Consider the following 20,661-nt stretch of genomic DNA (forward strand, 5'->3'; position numbering starts at 1 on the left):
CAGGTAATTAATGAGGAACCATGGGTATGTGAGGTGTTACTAATAAATTGGCTAGAATATGCTAAATGGAAAGCTGTTCAGCTTCACACTAGCATATGTTGTGCTTCACAGTCAAAAATATATTTCTCCCTCCTCCCTGTTTCTCCCTTCATTCTGGAAACTTTCTTTTCCTAATATAAAGGTGGGGAAGTAGCAAAACAAGAAAATAACCTGTGCCATATTGTATACAACACAAGCATCTATGGATAAAACGTATTTTTGTGAGAGAGACTTGTCATCCTTTAGGAAACATGTGACTCTCTTAAAGTGCAAGGTCACACTTGTGTCTTTCTTGCCTTCTTCACCATTGTAGTAGCTGGGTGCCAGGGGCTGTGCTACATTCATGTCCGGGCTCATCTCAGGAGCTCATGGGATCCTGCTTAATTCAAGTTGACTCAAACTAGCTATTAGTACATGCCTCATTGCTGAGCTAGTTTAAGTCGAGATGATGTTTTTATTCCCACTACAGTTTTCAGAGTTCACCATACAAACCTGAAGTTGCTCCAGGCTCACTTCTCTCTTCTCTGTTGGGTTTTACATCTTTCCCATCTGACTTTTTTTATTTTGGTGCACAATGAACAATGAAAAGCAAGTTTTGATTAATCACTCCTACCTCACCTCTTAGCGCCTTGCCCCTGGATGTCCAGCCTACCTCTCAGCTCGCTGGCTCTGGATCAGTAAAGAAGGTGAGGAAGGTGCCTTGTTAAAAAGTCAAGCGTAGCAACCTGAAGAAGACAGTTCAGAACAGCCTCATCCTCCTTGCTCAAGAAGCTGGGCACCCTTGATCTGCTGTCTTCCCCCCAGAAAGAATGAAAAACATTTTTCAGGTTTTTGGTTCAGGTTTCTTGATAATGCCCCTGGTTTGATTACTGCAAGAGAAGAAAATACCAGAAAAAGCACAGCAATGTAGTGGACATGCAGTTACCAGGGCTCTATTTGCACCTGGGAGGCTGGAGAAAAGCCCATGTACTGAGGAGCTACTGCATACAGTTTCAATCATGTCTGGAGAGACTCGTTTTCTCTGTCATTGAGGTTGTCGAGTGCAAGTCTTTTCTTGAAGAAAAGCAAGGCATTGCTTTGAAAATTATCTCTGTGGTGTTAACCTTTATTTACACGTAGGTATTTTTTTGAGTCCCCAGGGTTCTTGTTCTCATGGTTTTGTTCACAGCTCCCATAAGGGAAAAAAAAAAAAAAAAAAAAAAAAAAAAAAAGCTCAGTATGAGAAGAAAAGGAGAACTCAGTAATTATATTGCAACTACAAGAGGCTCAGAAAAAAAGGGGGGGAAAATCAACAAGAACAAGAACAATCAAAACCTAAAATATGTAAGACATGATTAAAAATCACGAGGAATATCAACATGGTATCATTAAATCCATTTATTTGGAAATCCCATGAACAGCCCGTTCTGTCTGCTAGGAAAACCCTTTCCAAGATTCAGATCTTTGCTGTTGATTCATTTCATCTTGCTTGGAAGAAAGAGGTGATCAGTAACAGTAACTTTATTTGTGAGATCACCAGCAGAAACAGCCATGTGGGCCTCAAAGCAGCAGACATTTTTCCGTTTTGCCTTGTGCTCCACTTTATATCTCACTGAGCCTCTTACTGATTCACACTGCAGATGCAACAGTAGATTTGGGGGCAGAAGGACATAGGGAATAGCTGAAATGCTTCCTCATAAGCCAGGAGATTACACAACAAGAGTTTCATTGCCAAGGAGCAGGAGGAGGCAAGTAGATCCTTACCCTTTGGAGGAGGAGGAGAGGCAGGAGAACACCAGCCCATCAGAAAAATGGCTGAAAGAATAGCTCTGGGGAAGGTATACTCCCTTGCAAAGGCTGGGGAGACCAAAGCATAGCAGAGATCTCTGGTGATCCCATGAGTACAGTGAGACAGTCAGAAAACAAAGCACGCAGCAACAGCCTGGGTACCAATGTTGGTGAGTAGATGGGGGGAAGTTACAGCTAGGCAAGATGAGCCCCACTGCACCCATAGTGCTGCACAAGCACTTCACCTCGTCACAGAGAGGCTAGCTGATCCTAGGCTAAGCTGTATGATCTGGCCCAGAACCTCTGTGAGCTGGTGAGGTTGTTAGAGTCATAGAATCATAGAATCATTAAGGTTAGAAAAGGCCCCTAAGACCATCTAGTCTAAACATCTATTTATCACCAAGTGAGCGAGCCTTCTCATGCTGTGCTCCTTGATGGATCTGCAGAGCTCTCCAACCTTCTGTATGGCTTTTTTGAGGTTCCTGGGGCATGGCTTACAGTATGCTGAGGAGTTACTGCCTTTCTTTGAGCTGCTGCGGACTGACCTAAGCCCAGCAGGAATTAGTTACACAACTCTTCACAAAGTAGCACAGCTTTGGCTTGCTTATGTCCTCCTGGCTTCCATCCAGAGTGATGAGTCCTGGTAGCACTTCCTGGAAAAGATGACAGTTAGTAAGCAGAGGCTGCAGGGCCCAAGCAGCCCTTGTCATTACAGGAACATTCATGAATAGAGCCAGGATGGGTGGGCTTCTCTAGTCTTGGTTACTTGCCTGACTTCTTGTAGGCATTTTCCATAGTTTCCTTTGTAGTTTGATTTTTCTGTGCATTCTCCTGCAAGTATTTTTCTTTCAGGGGGCTCTGTGTCTTACTATTTCAATTACCTTTGCTTTTATCTCAGTCCTGGGACTTACTGCTTTACATACAATTAGCACTGGGGTAGTGCCTTAGAGCCAGCCTTATAGTATTTGAAAAATACTATATGATAGGTAGACACTAAATGGTTAAACTTTTTCAAACACAAAAATCTAGTGAAAATAAAATAATCCGAATGGGAAAGGGGAATCAACTTGTGGATTAGTCATTACTGAGTAGGATTTACAGAGGAGTAAAACTAGCGTAAAAATGTAAACCAGCTTTGCATCCACCCACCATACCATGTTTGCTTGCTAAGAAACACCAAGCAAGAAACAGTAGGAGCATCATCTGATTTACTGCAGTGAAGGTCCATGGGTCAAAATAGTCTAGTGAAAGAGAGGCATCACACCCTGCAGGTGCATATGCTCAAGCCGTGAGAGACATAAATACAGTGCACCACTTCTCCATTGGCCACTAAGAGCCTTTGCCCAGAGCCTTTGCCCAGAGCTCCGCCTGCACGTCTTGGCATTCCCCACATGCTCCTTCCACATGAGGATTGTCATGACCAAAAAAAATTTCACCTAGAACTGCACTGTGTAGTCATTCCTGTTAGCCTAATGGCACATGGCAGATCAGATACCTGTCTACTCATAGTACCACAACCCTGATGAGATTGTGGGCAGGTGTGCTACCTCATGGAGACCTTCCTTCCCTCAGACATGGTCCTTTGCTGCAAGGATGTGTCTCGCTCCAATTTATAGGAGGGAGAGGAGGTTCTTTTATTATCTATATACCCGGCGTGAGATTAAGAAGCAACGGTTCAAATGTTGGTCCGACCAGTTTATTACAAATCTTAATCAGGGGAAATGGGGAAGGGGAGGACGGACACTATTATGAATTAGGGTAATGGGGGAAGGGAAGGAGGGCGATAGAAAAGATAGGAAAGAAGAAGCAAGGGGTCTTTATAGGCAGCAAGAGGGAGATAGTCACCACCATGGATCCAGCGTGGTCCGTAGTTCAGTCTTTGATCTTCAGTAGCGGTGGGTCGTCAGGCAGAGTTGTCCTGTTGACAACGACGACGGTGAGAAGGACGACGACCATGGCGATGATGGCCCCTTTTCAATGCTTTCAAAGTGGTGAAGTCAGCTGTTTTTGGAGTGACAGTTCAAATCCAAAGTGGTCAAGTCAGCTCTCCTTTGAGTGGCAGCTTCTGGCTCTGGGATCTCAGCAGAAACTCCTTTGTTCCCATCTTCCGGGCCTTGCCAGCAGATAAGAGGGAGCAGGGGTACCCATCTGCATCCTGTTTCTCACAGGACACGATGGTATCGTTCCCCAATTTTCCCACACCTAGCTGGAGTTGTTTTGTCACAGGCCAGATCTTCCGCCAGTAAACACTCCTGAATACTCTCATCCGCTCTTGTATAGAGCAAGCAGTTCTGGGGGAAGGGGCTTTCAAATGTTCCCAAAGCGATATCCATTGTCACACGGTTAGCACCCATTAGTTGCCTCCTCAACAAATCATTCAGAGTCTTATCACAAGAAATACCTCAGGAAGCAAGCTTTGAGCCAAAAAACAGAGAAGGATTCTCACAGGATGCAAGTTAGATCCCTTGTGCCCATACAGAGTTCCACTCTGACAGCCCAGTCACACCAAGCCCTAACCACCATCCAACAGATGGCAGCAGCCTTGCACAATGACCAGTGCAAGGCTTGACTTTGTGCACAAGGATGATGCGATGATGCTCGTATCTGGCAATTTCAGTGGTTATTTTCACCCCTAACATCTCAAAGACCTTTTGCTTTCCAGACAAATGTAAGCTGGATATTTCAGTACAGTGGCTGCTCATATATACATCACATATATCTCCTTTCTTCTGACAGCAAGAGCACTTCTAGGTCAAACCTAGCTGGCAACATGCTTACACTGCCAACTCTGGAGTCACATGAGTGTGTGGAAGTTCTGGTTTACAGTAACTCTCCTCCTCCTTCCCAAATCTTATTTTTCCAGAGAAAATATGATATCACCCTGAATGCTGAAAGAGGAACAAGAAACCAACTGTTGATCTCACGCTTTGTTAAATTTTGTATTTATAAAGTAATCTCATGCTTTCGTGGGACGTGAGTCAGACCAGCTTTTGAGCACAGCGTTTGTCAGAGCTACCACTTCTCATCTTCTCCTGCCCTCCTATTATTGCCCATAGGTCTGTTCTGTCTCACTTTCATCTTTTCATATTCATTGCTGCCTTCTCCTATCTCACTTGCAAGTTTCTGTTTTCTTACTACTGTCTCCTGTCCCTGCATCTTTAATGTGACAGCTCTTCATGTAACTCAGGGGGAAGGTGAGGGAGGTCCTTTTGCTGAAAACCTCAGCACTGGTGCTGTAAAAGTAAACCCCATAGGCTCCAGAAAATGTGCTAACTTTTAGATATATTTTCCTCTTAATTTAAAAAAAATAATGATGCCAAGCCATCTGTTGCAAATGTAAAAAGAGATGTAAATAGATGATACATAGTGTACAGAGTATCATATGAGTGCTCCATCTGCTGTGGGGAAAGTCAGCAATCCCCAGAAACAACATTGGGTGCTAAAGCCCAATCCCAGAGCGGCCTTAGAATTTCCAAAGGCATAACCTGTTCTGAAGGCTGCTTTAACAGAAAAACAAGTCAGATTGGAGTGGACTGAGTAGATCTCTGCATGTCAGTGATTATGTTGTGGACAGAGTAAGCTACACCTTCATGCTTTTGTTTCAAACTCTTTGCAAACTTGGGGACTTTCCTTCTTCACTTGTACTGTCAGGGTTTATGTGGCAGCCAGCAGTCTAGCAAGCTTTTTACCGAATAGCAGCACAAGTCTTCTCCAGTGTCAGAGTAACAGACCAATTAAATGACACATGAAACCCAGCTTTGATGAATGCAGAATAGTGTGCACAAGGCAAAAGCAACCCTTGCCATGGCTGCATACACACAGACCCCAGGCCCAAGGTCTCAGCTAGAGACCCAGGAGGTGCCACGAATGGCTTGGTGTGCTCAGAAGGGGTCAAGAGAGGAAACCAAGGGTTAAGAAGGTTGAGAACTACAAGGAATGGAATGAAGAACCAAAAATAAAACTGTTCACATAACTCCTTGTTGTGTCTGTACTGTGAGCCGTCTGTGTAGCTCTAGTCTCCCCACCCACAAATGGGTGTAGTGGAACCAGGAAGGACTCTGAGGAGCAGGATGTCTGGGACTGCTCTGTACAAAGATGCAGCAAAGACAGTAGGGCTCTTCACCTGCAGAGCAGAGGAGGTGTAAGAAATCAAGGCTAGAATGGAAAATAGGAGTAAACAGAGGTCCACTACTCCACACTTCTCGCCATGAGGCCTGGGGTTATCTCATGACATTCGCAGAGAATAGGTCTTAACTCAGCAGATGGATGGACTATTTTGTAAGGTGAACCATTAACTTTTTGATGAGGTCAGGAGTGCGTGTGGTTTTCAGAAGTTTCTAAACATATCTGTGGCACTTCTGTGGGAATTTTTAAATGTGGATTTCCAGAGCAAGCCCTCCTTCCAGAGGTTCCACATGCTTATTGATAGCAGCAGGGAGGAGGTGAAGGTGGAAGACCTTTTATCTTGTCATATTTTTTTCCTGAAGTGCCTACTACCATCTGCCAGAGGAACTGCATCAAATGGCCCCACCTTCTCACCAGCTTGGACCAGTGTTTTCCCATGTTTCCAGCTTACACCAGGATTGGGACAGCAACTGAATGTGAAGCAACACAAACAAAAGTCCAGTTGGATGATGTAGCAGCCCCCACCCCCATAGCACCGACAGTCTGTTCTACTCCAGATGTGAGTCCATTTGTACACAGGGCCAGGCACACCTGGAGACCAGGCCCAGCATGTCTTGGCACAACAGGTGCCTCTTGCAGCTGGCCTGGTGCTTCGTGAGGGCTACCTGGTGGAAATCAGCAGGGAGAAGGCTCTCTTCCTGGGCAGTTCCCACAGGTGTGGGAAAAAGACTGTGGATCAGGCCAGCCTTTGGTCCCTAGTTCCAGCAACCTCTGCAGGAAGGTGATGTTCCAGGGTAGTAGGTGAACCATTCCTCAGGGGTGTGCATGAGTGTTTCTTCTGCTATTCAGGTACTGAGGTGCATGATCTGGCACTTTCTTGCCTCCAGAGTGGCACAAGGCTTTCTGCCAGGATTGAAACTGCACATTAGAAGCTTTTAAACCATGAATAGTGCTGGTAATGCATTTGGGCACATGGTCCCCTCTCCCCCTCCCTAACCATCTTTCACCTTCTACCACTGCCTGAGAGGCCTGGGTGACCCAGACTTTGTTTCAGAGTCCCCTGCACAGACAAGCAAACAAGCATTGCCTTGTCTACTCTGGACTTCTCCACCCTGTGCTGGCTGCCTCTCAGCTATCTGCCAAAGTTGGCTTTGCAGGCCAATATTTGCTCCGCAGTCCCAGACACTACCTCACTCCTGTTTGCCCAGGTTCTTACTTCACTGTGCCTTCAGTATCATGCTCACACTATCCACACCCTGAGGTGCTCAAACAGACATCAAATTACAAGAACATGGGCTTTCTTGCATCCCTCCTGCATGCCTCATCACTGAGTGAGAAAGAGAAAGGGGCAACCTAGTGGTACACTGCCCAGCTGGAGACTTGCAGCTTCGCAGCCATGTCAGTGAGAAGGCTGATGGGGAACCACATGACATGGAGCACCAGCCACTTCTTGAAAGTGCCAATGAGTCACACTCACACAGTGTATCCTCTGAAGTTGGCTGAAAGGATTAATGGGTAAGAGTGGGGAGAGTCTCCCCACCAGCCACCCACAGCAGCCAGTGCTATGCAGGTGTCAGGCAGCACAAACTGTCACCCACAGGCATTGTGACATTGCCAGAACAGGTTGTGATGAGACCTCATAGCTTTTGAAATGAAAGTTGTGATCCTAAGGGGATAGTGAGGGTTAAAGATGCTCAGGGGCTGAAAGAGCTCTGTCCTTCCCACAGGACACGCTTTCGGGCTGTCTGGAAACAGATTACGGAGAGGTCAACAGCAGAGCAGTCAGGGAGAGCTCTCTCAGTCCTGAGATGACCCAGCTGGCGAGCACCTGCATCTGCAATTAAAACCCCAGTACTCTCCAAAAACCTTCAGCTAGGAGAAAACCAACTGGAAGACTTTCTTTCCAGCAACTTATATTCAGTCTCCAAGGCTGGAGAGTCTTGCCCTGTGGCAAGACAGTAGAGGTAATCCAGCACTTTTGTTGTTTGTTACCTTTTACCTGGAGGTTATTGATTTTCTGATATAAATTACAGGGAATAGCTGCAAGTATTCTCATTTAGTGTATTTATTGCTCTTTCTTGCGTAATTCTCTCTCTGGAATCTTCAATCATTTTCTCCCCACTTAAATTACGTTAACAAAAATCCCAGTGCATAGTGCAGCCTAGGAGCTCCTCAGAAACGAGAGCCAAACCTGTAAAGTCCATCCAGCTTTTAGGGCCATGTTCTTGCTGTGGTTGTCCCTGGGTCTTACCCAGCATAGACAGCAAGGCAGCACTGACTGCATTCTCACATCACTGGCATAACGTGCAGTGCCTTCTCTGCAATGCAGCTGTCAGTCAGTTGCTAGTTCGCTGAATGGCGAGAGTAATAGTGAGGAAGGTGGGAATTTCAGATGTGTCAGGGTAGCTCACATAAGGAGGCATTTGCCCAAATGTGACGAAAGCTTGCCGTTTACACTTCCTGATCTCATTTACTGTTGGTGGGGGGAAACCCAACACAGCTTCTGTGTCGTATCTCAAACGCTGCTATGTCACACCTAAGAAGGTGGAAAGTTTGGAAAATTACAGTAATGCAGCGAAGGCTGTTATCCATCTGCAACGTAAAATAATCAGATCACATCAGATCACAGAGAGGTGCCACTGCTTTTCTGCGTCACCTGCCATTTGGCTTCTAGTAACCGACGCAATTGCCAGATCCACCTGAAGGACGTGAAGAGGAAGAAACTTGGTCTAGAAGCTGGCACTTGGTCTAGGATGCTGTCTTTGGAAGCCTTACAAGGGCTGTGTCTGCTCTGTTCTTGCAAGGCCTCTAGTGATAGGGGGTGAAGGGAAAAGGGCCATCTCAGAGGCCAAAAAAAAGATGAATATGGTCCTGCAGGCTAGCATTCAACAAACACAAAGCATCCAGCTTTTACTCCACAATTACTGAATAACAGAGCGCAAACAATTGAAACTGTGTCCTTGATAAGCACTTCTAATTCTGAAGGCTCCTCTGGACACCCACCACCAGAACTGTGAGCTTTGAAGGAACAAATAGCTTGGTTTTTCTCTATTACACTTAAAAACACTTTTCTATGTAAGTGGCTCTATAGGTCAAATCAGGACCCAATAGTAGAAACAATACCTTCAAGCACCCATCAGAGCACTTAAGACTCTCACCATCTTGTTGTTCTCCTTCTTGTCTGTATTTAGTTTAGAAAGTGTGAAGAGTATTGCAAGAGTACTGTGGGCTCTATGAGGAAAAAATCTGCACTGGAGTGGCTAGCATGTGTGAAATTGAGCCTGCAGCCATGCACAAAATAAAGATTTAAAAGTATTAAATAACTCCCAGTGCATGAAAGAGGCATGGTTCCAATTTAGAAGTCACAGTAATCCCACACCAAATGGATTACATGGTCATAAACTCTAAGTGCATATGTACAACCATTTGAATTACAGCACGCTCACAGCTTTTTTCTTCCCCTCCAACATTTGCATGCTAGATTCTGTCATTTTAAAATGCACAATTTAAACCAGAAGTCAGCTGCTCTGCCATCTCCACAGTGCCAGAGCACCTGTGTACTTCTGCAGAGCTAGTTAGGATCTGGCTGTATTGCAGAACGCAGGCTGGCCTTGCAGCCTCCGCAGCTCAGCTTCTCTGCTTTTGCTAGAGCTTGGCACCTCTGAGTTTTCCTGCTGAGGCTTGGCACTGTGCCACTCTCCAAGTGACTGGCTGGGAAGGATGTATCTGGGAGGCAGGATTGCCTTCCCACAGCAAAGTTTTTAAGTGGAATCTCTGGGGCGCTTCCAGCACGCAGCAGTGCTTGCTGAGCAGCCCTCCCATGGGAATATGTTGAAATGCAGTTACGGACATGAGGATGATCACGAGAGGGGGAAAAAAAACAGATTTGTTGCAGATGTGACTTCAGAACAAGCTCTTACCATCCCTGGTTATACTACAGCAGAAAAACAAAGATGCAACCAACCCGAACCCACCCAGCAGGGCTGTGTTAGGAACAGATTGAGATCTGATGTCACACAACTGGGCTTTCTCCTCTCTGCCTCTCCTCTTTTTGTTGTTGCTTGTTTTGTTGTTTTGTTTTTTGGTGTCACATCTACACTAGCGTAGAGGGAAGTTATCCTGAAGAGTAGCATCATTACCAGCAGAAATCCTTCCTTGCACTATAAAATGCTGACACATTGAAAGTACAGTTTCAACTGCCCCACAGTTGAAAGGAGTGGGGAGTGGCACAGTAAGCGTAATAAGAAGACATTACAGGAAAAACCTACATTTACTAGCTTTTAGATTTTCCAGCAAAATGACAACTATGCCTTGAGGTGAAATAATAAAAAATAAAAATAAATCAGCCAAAAATATGAATATAAAGCAACTTTAATTTTCCTCTAGATATTTATATCAAAGAAATAATACTCATGTCCAAGTATTGTACATACAATATCTTCCTTATAAACTCTTTAGTTTAAAACACGTGTACAAAATTGCACATTGCATTTTGCAAAAAATCATAAATACCTTTTTGCATGTAAACAATTCCAGCACAAGGATAAATGTTATACATTCCAAGATGTCTAAGTCTCTGATCATAAACAAACAAAAACGAACAAAAATCCCACTGTGATCCCCATAAAGGTCCTAGTGTTACAAATCAACCATTAACAGATTTCTAACTGATGTACTGCACACAGGAATACATAAATGAGCACAAGGCAAGTCGCCTTTTAGTCATAAGCACTTAAGACAGAGACTTGGAATACAATCCTGCTGCCGTTTAAACGCATGGTATCCATCCCATGGTATCTAGTGGTAGCAGGATTGCATTAATTTTTCCAAGATTGACAGCTGCAGTATGCCTTACTTTTAATTCTTAAGCAAGTTGGCTACCGCTGAACAGTAGGAATTGTAAAGTTATTGTAAACACAGTCATCACCGTTGTATATTCAGTAAGTTACAGTATTCTCCTAAACACATCACTAAATTAAGAAAATGTTTTACATTTAATCAAGTGCAAGTTGCCAAACAATATTGTCCACTTTGTTTCGGAAATAAGCAATTTGATTATAGTACTACATAGTTTGTTAAAGTAACATAAAAAAAATACAATGGACATAATCCTCAGTTGTATATTATTAAGCCCTATAGCTTCTATTTATGTGAAAAAAAAAAAATCACATCAGAAAAAAAGCTGCCAGAGGCACCCTCCATAAATCCTTCCCCTGACCAAATCCAGCCAATCAGTAGCTACTGCATTTTGTTTCGGAATTATTACCTCGGTTTGTGTGCAATTTGCTGGCCAGCACACCTATCTCAAGAGCTCCCCGAATAATCAGATTCAAAAGAAAAAGCAGAAGTGTTTCTGAATCCACTCAAAGTAGGGTTTTTGAAATCGGTTTTTTTTTGTTTGGTTTGGTTGTTTTTTTTTTTTTCCCACCTATTCAAATAGTATAATTTTTAAAAATTCTTCATGAAGAAGAGATTTTGGAAGGGTATTTCAGAGTATTCCTCTGTGCCAGCTAATTTAGTAAGGCAGAATATGAAGGTGCACATAAGCCCAAATTGTAAGAATCCAGAAAAGCACGTAGGCAGACAACCACCCACTAACTACCTGCACATGAGCTACTGCAAGAGCAGAGGCAAATCTGAGCTGCTCTGTCTCCACCTTTCGTTTTGAATAGCCACCCTGAACAAGTACGTTTCAGTGCTATCTATGCCCAAAGGCCTAGGGAGAATCAGTTTGAACATCAGAATTGTAGGAAGTGACATTTTGCTCATACTTCTCCTTTTGGACAGAAAAAGAGCATGGGGATGCTGGTGGCTAACCAGTAAGGAGGGGCTGCTTCTCCTTTTCTAGAGGTCCCCTGGGTATGTTGATCAGGCAAGGGAGGACCACAGGACATGAGCAGTTCCCGCAGCTACCCCAAGACACTGTATTGCAAGGCTCATGGTGCTGTAAGTATTTTCTACAAGGACACTGAGCAAGAAACAAACAACGGTAAACACAAAGTGCTCCCAGTGCTGAGTCCAACTGTGCAGGAGTCCTATCATTTTTAGCTGATGAAAGATCTCCATTGAAGTGATGCGCTCAAGTGGTGTGAAAGACGTATTGCTCAAAGAATGATGGATTTCTGCTTGCCTACCTTGCACCCATCCAGAGCTTCTCCCTTTTCATGGGTATCTGAGTGACACAGCATGAGTCATATTACCATACTGTGAGGGCACTTATGTGGGCCCCTAAACCTCAGGAAGATCTTTAGTCTAGGCAGAAATTGCAGAAAGAAGAAGCAAGCCTCGGCAAAAAAAAAAAAAAGAAAAAAAAGAAAGGAACTATCCTGGAAGAATGCCCTTCAACTCCACAGTCTAAGAAGTATAGAAGCTGAAACACATCTTCAACAACAATACTTGTTCAGAAACAGAGAGCCAGCAGTGATTGCTGGTAGGAACCTGCTCAGGGGTCCTAAGGTTTTTCTCCAGATAGCATAAACTAGAGATAATATAACAGATAAACTTGTTTCCAGGAACTGCAGACTCACTTTTCACTTTCACAGTAGAGCATCCCTTAAGGTCTCTACTCTTCTTTTGACCTTAAAAAGCCTACAGACCTATTCGTAATTAAGAAGAGTGGGTGTGGTAAGAATCGGCAGCCAGATTTTGGTGGGTAAGAGGCCTATGCAGGCTTGCTCATCGTTTTCAGTTTGAAAGCCAGGAATTGCACAATACTATATTACAACACTTGCTCCCTTCTCTTTGACCCCTACTGCAACCAAAGCAAAATTACTGGTGTAAATAAATGTTTACATTGATCACGGTGGCACAACTACCCTAAGTGTCTCCGTTAATCAATGAATAGGACACTGCAACAAGAGAAGCAATTCTCCAAGATTTGCTTGTAATAGGTCTTTTGTTCTCAGTTTTTTTTTTTTTGGGGGGGGGGGGGAGGGCGGGGGGTGGACAGACAGAGGAAAGGAGAAAAAAATTAATGAAGTGTGAATATCTAATCTGTTACATAGGGAGGAATGCTCAGGGGACTCGCAAGAACTTGTTTTGCCACATATTGAGCAACACCACATGGGAAAGCCTTGAAATTAGAGCAAATGCTTGAAGCCAGGGCGTAACTGCCTTTTGGAACTCGCCCTTCATGAGCCTCTTTTTATTAGAGAGCAGACCTTTGCATCATCAGCCAGTGTTCAGATCTGGACTGTAGCTGATGACATTTCAGTATGGTGGTTACCATGGCTTTAAATAAATAGGGGTAAGTGTGAAATTACTGCTCGTCAGGCAAAACAGGGAGGGACACAGCTTCCAAAGAGGACAAGTTTAGAAGACATTTAAGCAGTAATAGTAAAGCAGAATAAAAGCATTTCAGAGAGCAACCCTAATCCTCCCTACTTTACTGCACAATAAATATTACCATTAAATAATCTCTTGCAGATAACTATATTCTTTCCTTGGATTTCTTGCCTTTGTTTTTTTTTTACTGTTGTTTTTTTCACTTATCAATACCTAACTATTCCCATGGAGAAAGGAATAAAAAAAGGACAATGCATGCTGTCGGCCTGCTGGAAGCATGATACAACACCATATATCACAAACACACCACAGATATACCAGCTTGTGCTGTGAAGTTGCCATACCATTTTAGTAACAAGCAAAAAACGGTCTGATCTGGTAACAAGCTAGCAAAGGAAAAAAAAAAGCAAAAGTTCTGCTCCTGGTTCTGTTTGTTAGGAGAGGCAAGTTCTCTGTTGGTGTCATTTGAAGTTTTCAGGAAAGAAAGGGAGGATATCCTAAGCAGGCTCTTCTGAGCTGTCTATTAACTTTATGCCACCATGCATCATAAGAAAATCTGAAGGTTTATTATACAGAGGAGGGAAAAATAGCTCTGAAGCTCAGCATGATCTCTAAAAAAAGCCCTGTGTGAGCCACAAGACTATCCTCATAAGTTTGTTTTGAGGGCTGTCCATTCTTAAAAGCCAACCTTTGTGTCAGACAGGAGGGTCGTGCTTTCCTGATAGCAAGAAGTCTTCTGGAGAAGACAGGCAGATGGTACCAAACAGTTCTGCCATTTTCAAGCTCCTGATTAGGGTTTTTTGAATGACAGACCACAGCCTAAGAATGAGGATGCAATGAAAAGTCTGACTTTTAATAGTTTCACCTTTCTCCACCTAGTCCCCAGCAGAAATCGGGGAGCACACCCTTCTGCAGTTGACAAAGACACTTTAAGGTACTTAGTAGAAAGATTTTCAAACTGCTCAATTGATAAACAAAAAATAAATAAAGACTGCAATCCACGATATTTTCTGTGATGGGACAGGGGGTCTGTTGTGGATACAGCAAGACTCTACAGACCTTACTTCAGTGGCTTACAATTCTACTCTGACCTAGGTTTTAATCAGTAAGCAGCAGCAGAAGTAAGTCTTCTCAGAAGCGTGCTAGATACCAGAACCCAGTAGTGTGCTAGCACATCTATTAGGTTTTAGCAGGGCTTTGTAGTCAACCACTGTTCCAAAGCATTCCTACAGAAATCATAATTTCTCCACAGAAATCAGCACTTAGGTTTATTAATCTATTGCAGACGATGTTTGTTACCAGTACAGAACCCAGAGCAGAACTGAACTCACAACTAGCTGTGCTATGGATGCAGACCTGTTGATGGCAGACACAAAAGCAAATGACAGGCAGGTAATGATCTAGAGCCACACCCCTAGGATAATTATTTATAGTAATCTTCCCCTCACAGAACAAATCCTTAGTTTGTCACACATGGCCCCACGGCCCCTCCAAGCAGAAGCCACCCCTGTCCTCCCTCAGAGCCACTGTCAGTCACTATGAAGAGAGAAATTTCACAGCACAAATAGCTGCAAGCCATTTTCTAAGCAGCGTGGAGAGAGAGACCTCTGACACCAGAAGACAGGAGTAATTGAGAACTAATAAAACCTTTCATCTACCATGATGAACCATAACGGCCTAAGTCTTAATACATTCAGATATAATCCCTCAACACCTCAGTACAGTTTCACTTATTTGTGACAAGACTAAATAGTTCATAAGAAAGGTGAGGTTCTGCCTTTTCCACACCAGGTAGTGTGTAGAATCCTGATACAGCATCACAGCAAGTGACTGCGGATTCCAAGACGTCAGTCACCATTTGCAGGATTATTATGTACAGTGAAATCTTTCTGTTCAAGGCCTTTTCTGCTGATGCAGGCCTTCCAAAATACTCACAGAAGCATGAAAGTGATGAGTGTTACCATACACCTGTGCTAGAATACTCACAGTCACTGCACACAACACTAACCACATAAAATGTCCAAAAAGTGGCTCCCTCAGAACCGTCCCAGTGGTCTCCCATGGTTACAGCAAAACAGCAAATAAAATACTTGGAAAACTGAAGCAGTTTTGTGCCAGTCAAATATGTACACAGAAATGTCATATTCCAATTTTTCTCACTGCTAAATACAGAAAGTTAGAGAATCAGGTAAGGAAGAGGCAAAATCATTCAGCTGCAGTTATAGTTGCACACACACAAAAAAATGTAACTTCTTCAGCTCAGAATCCAGAAGGCTGCATAAAACATATTGCAGGATGACATGTTACAAGCATATTAATTTTTTCTCATGTATTAGTTTTGGATATAGGGAAAGTTTCTCCAAGAAGCTGCTGGACTCAAATAGTTAAGATTCACAGTGTAGCAGCCAGGTCCCTATTTTCAGCACAACAAACAATTCAAATATACTACGCCTTCACACGTCAAACAGCACTGAACAATACCTGATTAGAAATTAGATGCCAAATAACATTTCTACTTTTAACAGCTGCATCCTGCAGACTGCCCAGGGGCTTAACCTAGGGAGACCGCTGCTTTCTCAGAAGTGAGATGGACACATTTAGCAAGATAACCAAAAGAAAACTCATGAGCTGCTCATGATTCCTGAGCCAGTAATGACATAAACACAAACCAAGGTGATGGAAAAGGCTTAGATGGACACTCTTTTTTTTCAAGAGTACACAATATTCAACAGTGATTTACGATATGCAGCCAGGAGTCCAAATCCCTTGAGGTACTGATCTCTTGCAAGACTACTTACTGCTGTTCATAAGAAATCAACAAGCAGAATCAGCCCTTTCACTAATGGAGATGCACCACTACTACAGACCTACAGTCCTTAGAGTGCAAAGAGCATTTGTGTCTGGGAATCTGTTCCTCAGGCAGGCCAAATGGGCTGCCCTGAGACATGCTGGAAGCTGCAAGAACACTTACCACCCACACCAACTGCCTGGACAGCCAGAGACACCCAGATGTCACTGCCTGAGGCGCTGAGGAGCACAACCATTTCTTGTAATCAAAACAGATAAAGGAAGGGACTGTACCACCTCCAGAGCAGAGACTACACCTGGGGCAAGGAAACAAGCATTGTCCATTTGTCATGGGTTTGTATCTGGAACGTGAAACCAAGGCAGAAGGGCTTGAGAGCACTATGGGAATCTTTGTAGAGACCAGCAACAGCACGCTTAAGTATGACAAAACATGGCACAGCTTCGAAGGATGGAGAAAAAAGCACTGAGGCTCCAGGGAACTTGAAATGAATTGTTTTTTTATAGTGACACTTAAGCACCCTACGTATTCGCAGTTACTGAAACCGAACCACACAGATCAAAGCTGTGTAAGTGGACCTGGTATCACTCTTTGAGCATCACACAGTGACCAACATTCATGCAAAAGATCAAAACAAAAGCTAACTGATACAGAGAGGGAAAAAACAGCAATTAATTGACTTACTAACTGTAAGAATAAACTACAGAACCCATAACTGAAGATATAGGGACGCCATAGGGAAAACAGAGTAGTGATCCACTTTAGAAGACAGCAATGGAAGAAACCAGCACCTGAAGCAAACCCAGCAGCACACCTAAGCCTTGCCATGTGTTGCAGACCACAAAGTGCTTAGGTCATCCACTCTCATACTGTTGCGGAGCAGCACCCTCTTGCAACACCAACAAAACCCAACCTCACATGGGAGCCAGAGCATGGGGCAGGCTGCTCAGGGAGTGCATGTATGAGCTCTCTGAGAGGCAACACATTGTGCTGAAAGCCAGAAGGGTAAAGGGATAACACAGAGTGTTTGCTGGCTTAAGGACTGGCTAGTTACAATCAGTAGGGATAACAGGGATTGCCTGTGTCTGAGGATGCACCCACTTCCTGAGCATTGCCAATATGTTCTGGCTGGAGCACTACCAAAGGGAGAGGAACAGGCACTGAGCACTGCACAGCCTTCATCTGCCCTGCCCACCCAGCCCTGCGCTCATCTGCCGATCTAAGAACTGAAACAGAGCTGCCCACACACATGACTTCTGCATATTTTTCCAAGGCTCTTTAACAAGAAGTACACTTGGTACACGTGCAGCGAAGGCGAGCACCTCACGTCAGTGGATTTCCCCAGAGCATGACCTCTCTCACTGGGGAAAGCACAGAAGGGTGGGGAAAAAACAGCTTCTATCAACTTCTCAGTCTTGCAGCAACTTTGCAGATGGGTGATACCTGCTACATAGTGAAAACTGCCTTTTGCCTTGCTATCGTGCAGCAGGTGCTGCTACAGACTGTAGCTACCCAGCTCAGAACACCTGTAAGGAAGTCTTCAAACCCATGTAGAGAATTGTATTGTTAGAGAATCTATTCATTGGTATTCCCAAAGCTACCCTAAAACCAGCAAAAGATACCATTACACTCAAGCACATAAAACCCCAGAACGGGCTCTGATGATGTGATTTAACAGTTACAAAATTATTGATATGGCTTCTACCTAATTTGCATATGCACTGGGAAAAGAAATACCCTTAGAGCATCCTGGCTTGCAACACCCCAATTCTGATGCACTGGCATATCACCTTACGCCTATGCTGTGACCACGCACCAAACGTGCTGAACTTTGGGAAGAGACAGCACTAAGAGCACTAAGAGCGAAAGAAACGCAAGTCCATCCCAGGCTCTCTTCTTGAATTTCAAAGCGCAGGCTCCAGGAGAGGTAACACAGGTGTTCAGCAGCTGCTGGTGAGGCTGAGCAGACCAGAAAGATGGCTGCACCATGGGATGCCCGTGGTCCCCACCACAGGATGTCCTTGTCGAGCTCCACATCCGGGCCCCAGCGAAGTGATACTGGAGAGGTGTGGGCTCTGCTCCACAGAAGGACCTGCTCAGGAGCTCTGCTCTTAATGGTGGCCTCCACACTCCGACAGACGGCTCCAGGGCTGCGCGGGGATGCTCAAAGCACACAAGTGCACAGAAGCGAGGCAAGCAGAAGCACCGAGCAGGGGATCTACAGCTTTCCAAAACTTGTTGAGGATTATGTCGAAGCAATCAGAGGAAAAAGTCCCTGTGCTGTTCCCTTCAGCTAGTGAAATCTTGACAAATAAATAAACTGCCTCAGTTCTTCCCAACCAGAAGCGTGTTCCACATTCCAGCACTGACTCTTTCCATCTCCGGAATATTGCAAAAAGGTTCTTCAGAGCAAAGTAGACCAAGAGGAAATGTATACAGATCTTTACTGAAAAATAAATCTATGTCTCCGTAGTAGTTCTGCAATTTATTCAAACAGCATACAACAGAATTTCCATTTTATAGCGAATCCGCCCCAAATCTGAGCCCTTTTCTGTATAGCACTTAATTGTTGCTATACTATGTAAAGAGCAAACACTACTGGAATGTACACAGTGAAAGAAAAGGAGTAAAGCTCTTCTTGCCAAGGAACTGCTATCACTACTAACACGTTATCTATAAAAATAAGGTCTAGGCAACATCCAAAAGTGTTCAAGTTTCAATAAATAACTATCAATGCCCCAGATTCGCACTGGCACAAGAAATACAGAGCTAACAGCTGAGAAATGTCCTTTCCTACAGCTGAACCAGCAACACGTCCTGTCCTGCTCCGGACTTAACACCGCTCTCCTTCAGGTTCAGTCTCAGTGCGCGAGCACCCACCTGGATGACTGAGCTCTCAATGGCAAATTAAAGCTCTAGAGAAAGACAGTAGTTAAAAAAAATCTTTATCAATGCCAAGAAAATATACAGAGCCATATTATGCTTTAAATATACCTATATACACGCACATCTTTTCCAGAGGGCACAATTCTGGCCTTTTTTTTTTTTTTTTTTTCCTCTTTTCCTTTTTCTTCAAACTCTGAGAAGCTTATCGATTGCTATACACTCCGGTATGGCGCATTAGGAAACATATATATATAGATATATATATATATATTATTATTTTTTATCCCCACGTGAAAGTAAAGTTCAGTCTTTCTGTAAACAGGAGTTACCTTAACCTCCGACACCTCCACAGGCCTCGCGCACTCCGCCCGGCGCACAGCCCCGGCTCGCACAGTGGCCGCGGAAATCAACGGGCGCGGCGGCCCCGCTCCCTCTCTCCCGCTCCCCCGGCCACTCCTCAGCAGGCGCCTGCCTCGGGCGCGGTGGCGGCGGCGGCCTCCGGGGGCGGCTCGCGGGGCGGCGGCCCGGAGGGAGCGGCGGCGTTGATGTGGCAGCCGGAGGAGAGGTGGCTGCGGACGCGGCCTTGCAGCTGAGTGACCTGTGCGCGCAGCAGGTTGGCGGTGGCGGCCAGCTCGGCGTTCTGCCCCTTCAGCGCCTTCACCTTCTCCTCCAGCCGGGCGATGCGCTCCAGCTTCCTCCGGCGGCACTTGGAGGCCGCGATGCGGTTCCGAAGCCGCTTGCGCTCCGCCTTCAGGCGCTCCTGGCTCTCCGCGTCCAGCGGCGACAGCGACGGCGGCGTCGGGGCGCTGCCTCCTCCCTCCCCGCTGGCGGCGGGCGGCACGTCGGGCACAGTCTGTGGCTCCTCCAGGGCTCGCGGCGCCGGCAGCCGCCCCGCGCCTAGCCCCGCCGGCCCGAACGGCAACCCCGGCGGCGGCGGCGGCGGCGGAGGGGGGGGCGGCGGCGGCGCGGAGGCAGCGGGATAGGCGCTGCCCGAGGGGCTGAGCGGCCCCGCGGGGGTGAAGCCGCTCAGGTTGGTGTAGACGGCAGGCGGCTCGGCGGCGGCGGCACCGGGGCGGGCCGGGCAGCAGGGCCCCGGCGGGGAGAGCGGCGGCGCGGTCAGCAGCTGGTTCTGCTTGTGCAGGTCGGCCAGGGCCTTGACAAAGCCGTCAGCAAAGCCCTCCTGCTCCTGCGTCACCGGCTGTCGGTAGAGGAACGTTCCCGCCGCCGCCGGCCCGCCGGCCCCCCCGGCCGCCGCCGGTCCCGGGCTGCCGGGCCCCAGCCCCGCGCCGCCCTGGATGAGCAGCTGCTCCAGGTCGGCGGCCGGCGGCAGCTTCAGCAAAGGCAGCTCTGCCGCCGAGCCCAGCGCGGCCTCCGGTCCGCCGCGATTCGCCGCCGACCCGGCGCCGGCCCCCGGCGCCGAGCCCTGCGCCGAGCCCGGGGGCGGCGGCGGGGCGGCGGAGGGTGGCAGCAGGCGCAGGGCGGCCGCGCTGCCGCGGGCGCTGCCGGGTGGGCGCAAAGCGAAGGGCCCGGGCAGCGGCGAGGGGGCAGCGGGCGGCAGGTCGCGCTTCTTGCCGGCACCCAGCAGTAGCTTCGGACCAGCCGCCGCCTCGGCGCCGGGCCCTGCGGCGGCGGCGAAACCCGGCAGCGGCACGAAGTCGGGCAGCAGCTCCAGCCCTTCCTCGGGGTAGAACGGCGCCTCCATCTTCACGGCGGCTCTCCCGCTCCGCCCGCCGCTCATGCTGCCGGCCGGCCGG

The 20,661-nt window shown here is 46.3% G+C and overlaps 1 protein-coding gene across 1 annotated transcript; it reads right to left on the bottom strand.

Moving 5' to 3' along the window:
* Positions 1 to 10,284: 10,284 nt before the first annotated feature.
* LOC125687401 (transcription factor JunD-like) lies at positions 10,285 to 20,645 on the bottom strand. The gene has a single exon (XM_048932532.1). The coding sequence runs from the start codon at positions 20,643 to 20,645 to the stop codon at positions 19,365 to 19,367; it is 1,281 nt and encodes a 426-aa protein (XP_048788489.1). The 3' UTR covers positions 10,285 to 19,364.
* Positions 20,646 to 20,661: the final 16 nt, after the last annotated feature.

This window comes from Lagopus muta, chromosome Z (genome assembly GCF_023343835.1).
Source record: "Lagopus muta isolate bLagMut1 chromosome Z, bLagMut1 primary, whole genome shotgun sequence".
Taxonomy (NCBI): Eukaryota; Metazoa; Chordata; class Aves; order Galliformes; family Phasianidae; genus Lagopus; species Lagopus muta.

What these genes read in the sequence shown, in the direction of transcription:
- LOC125687401 (XM_048932532.1), bottom strand. Translation starts at nt 20,645, where the DNA reads ATGAGCGGCGGGCGGAGCGGGAGAGCCGCCGTGAAGATGGAGGCGCCG.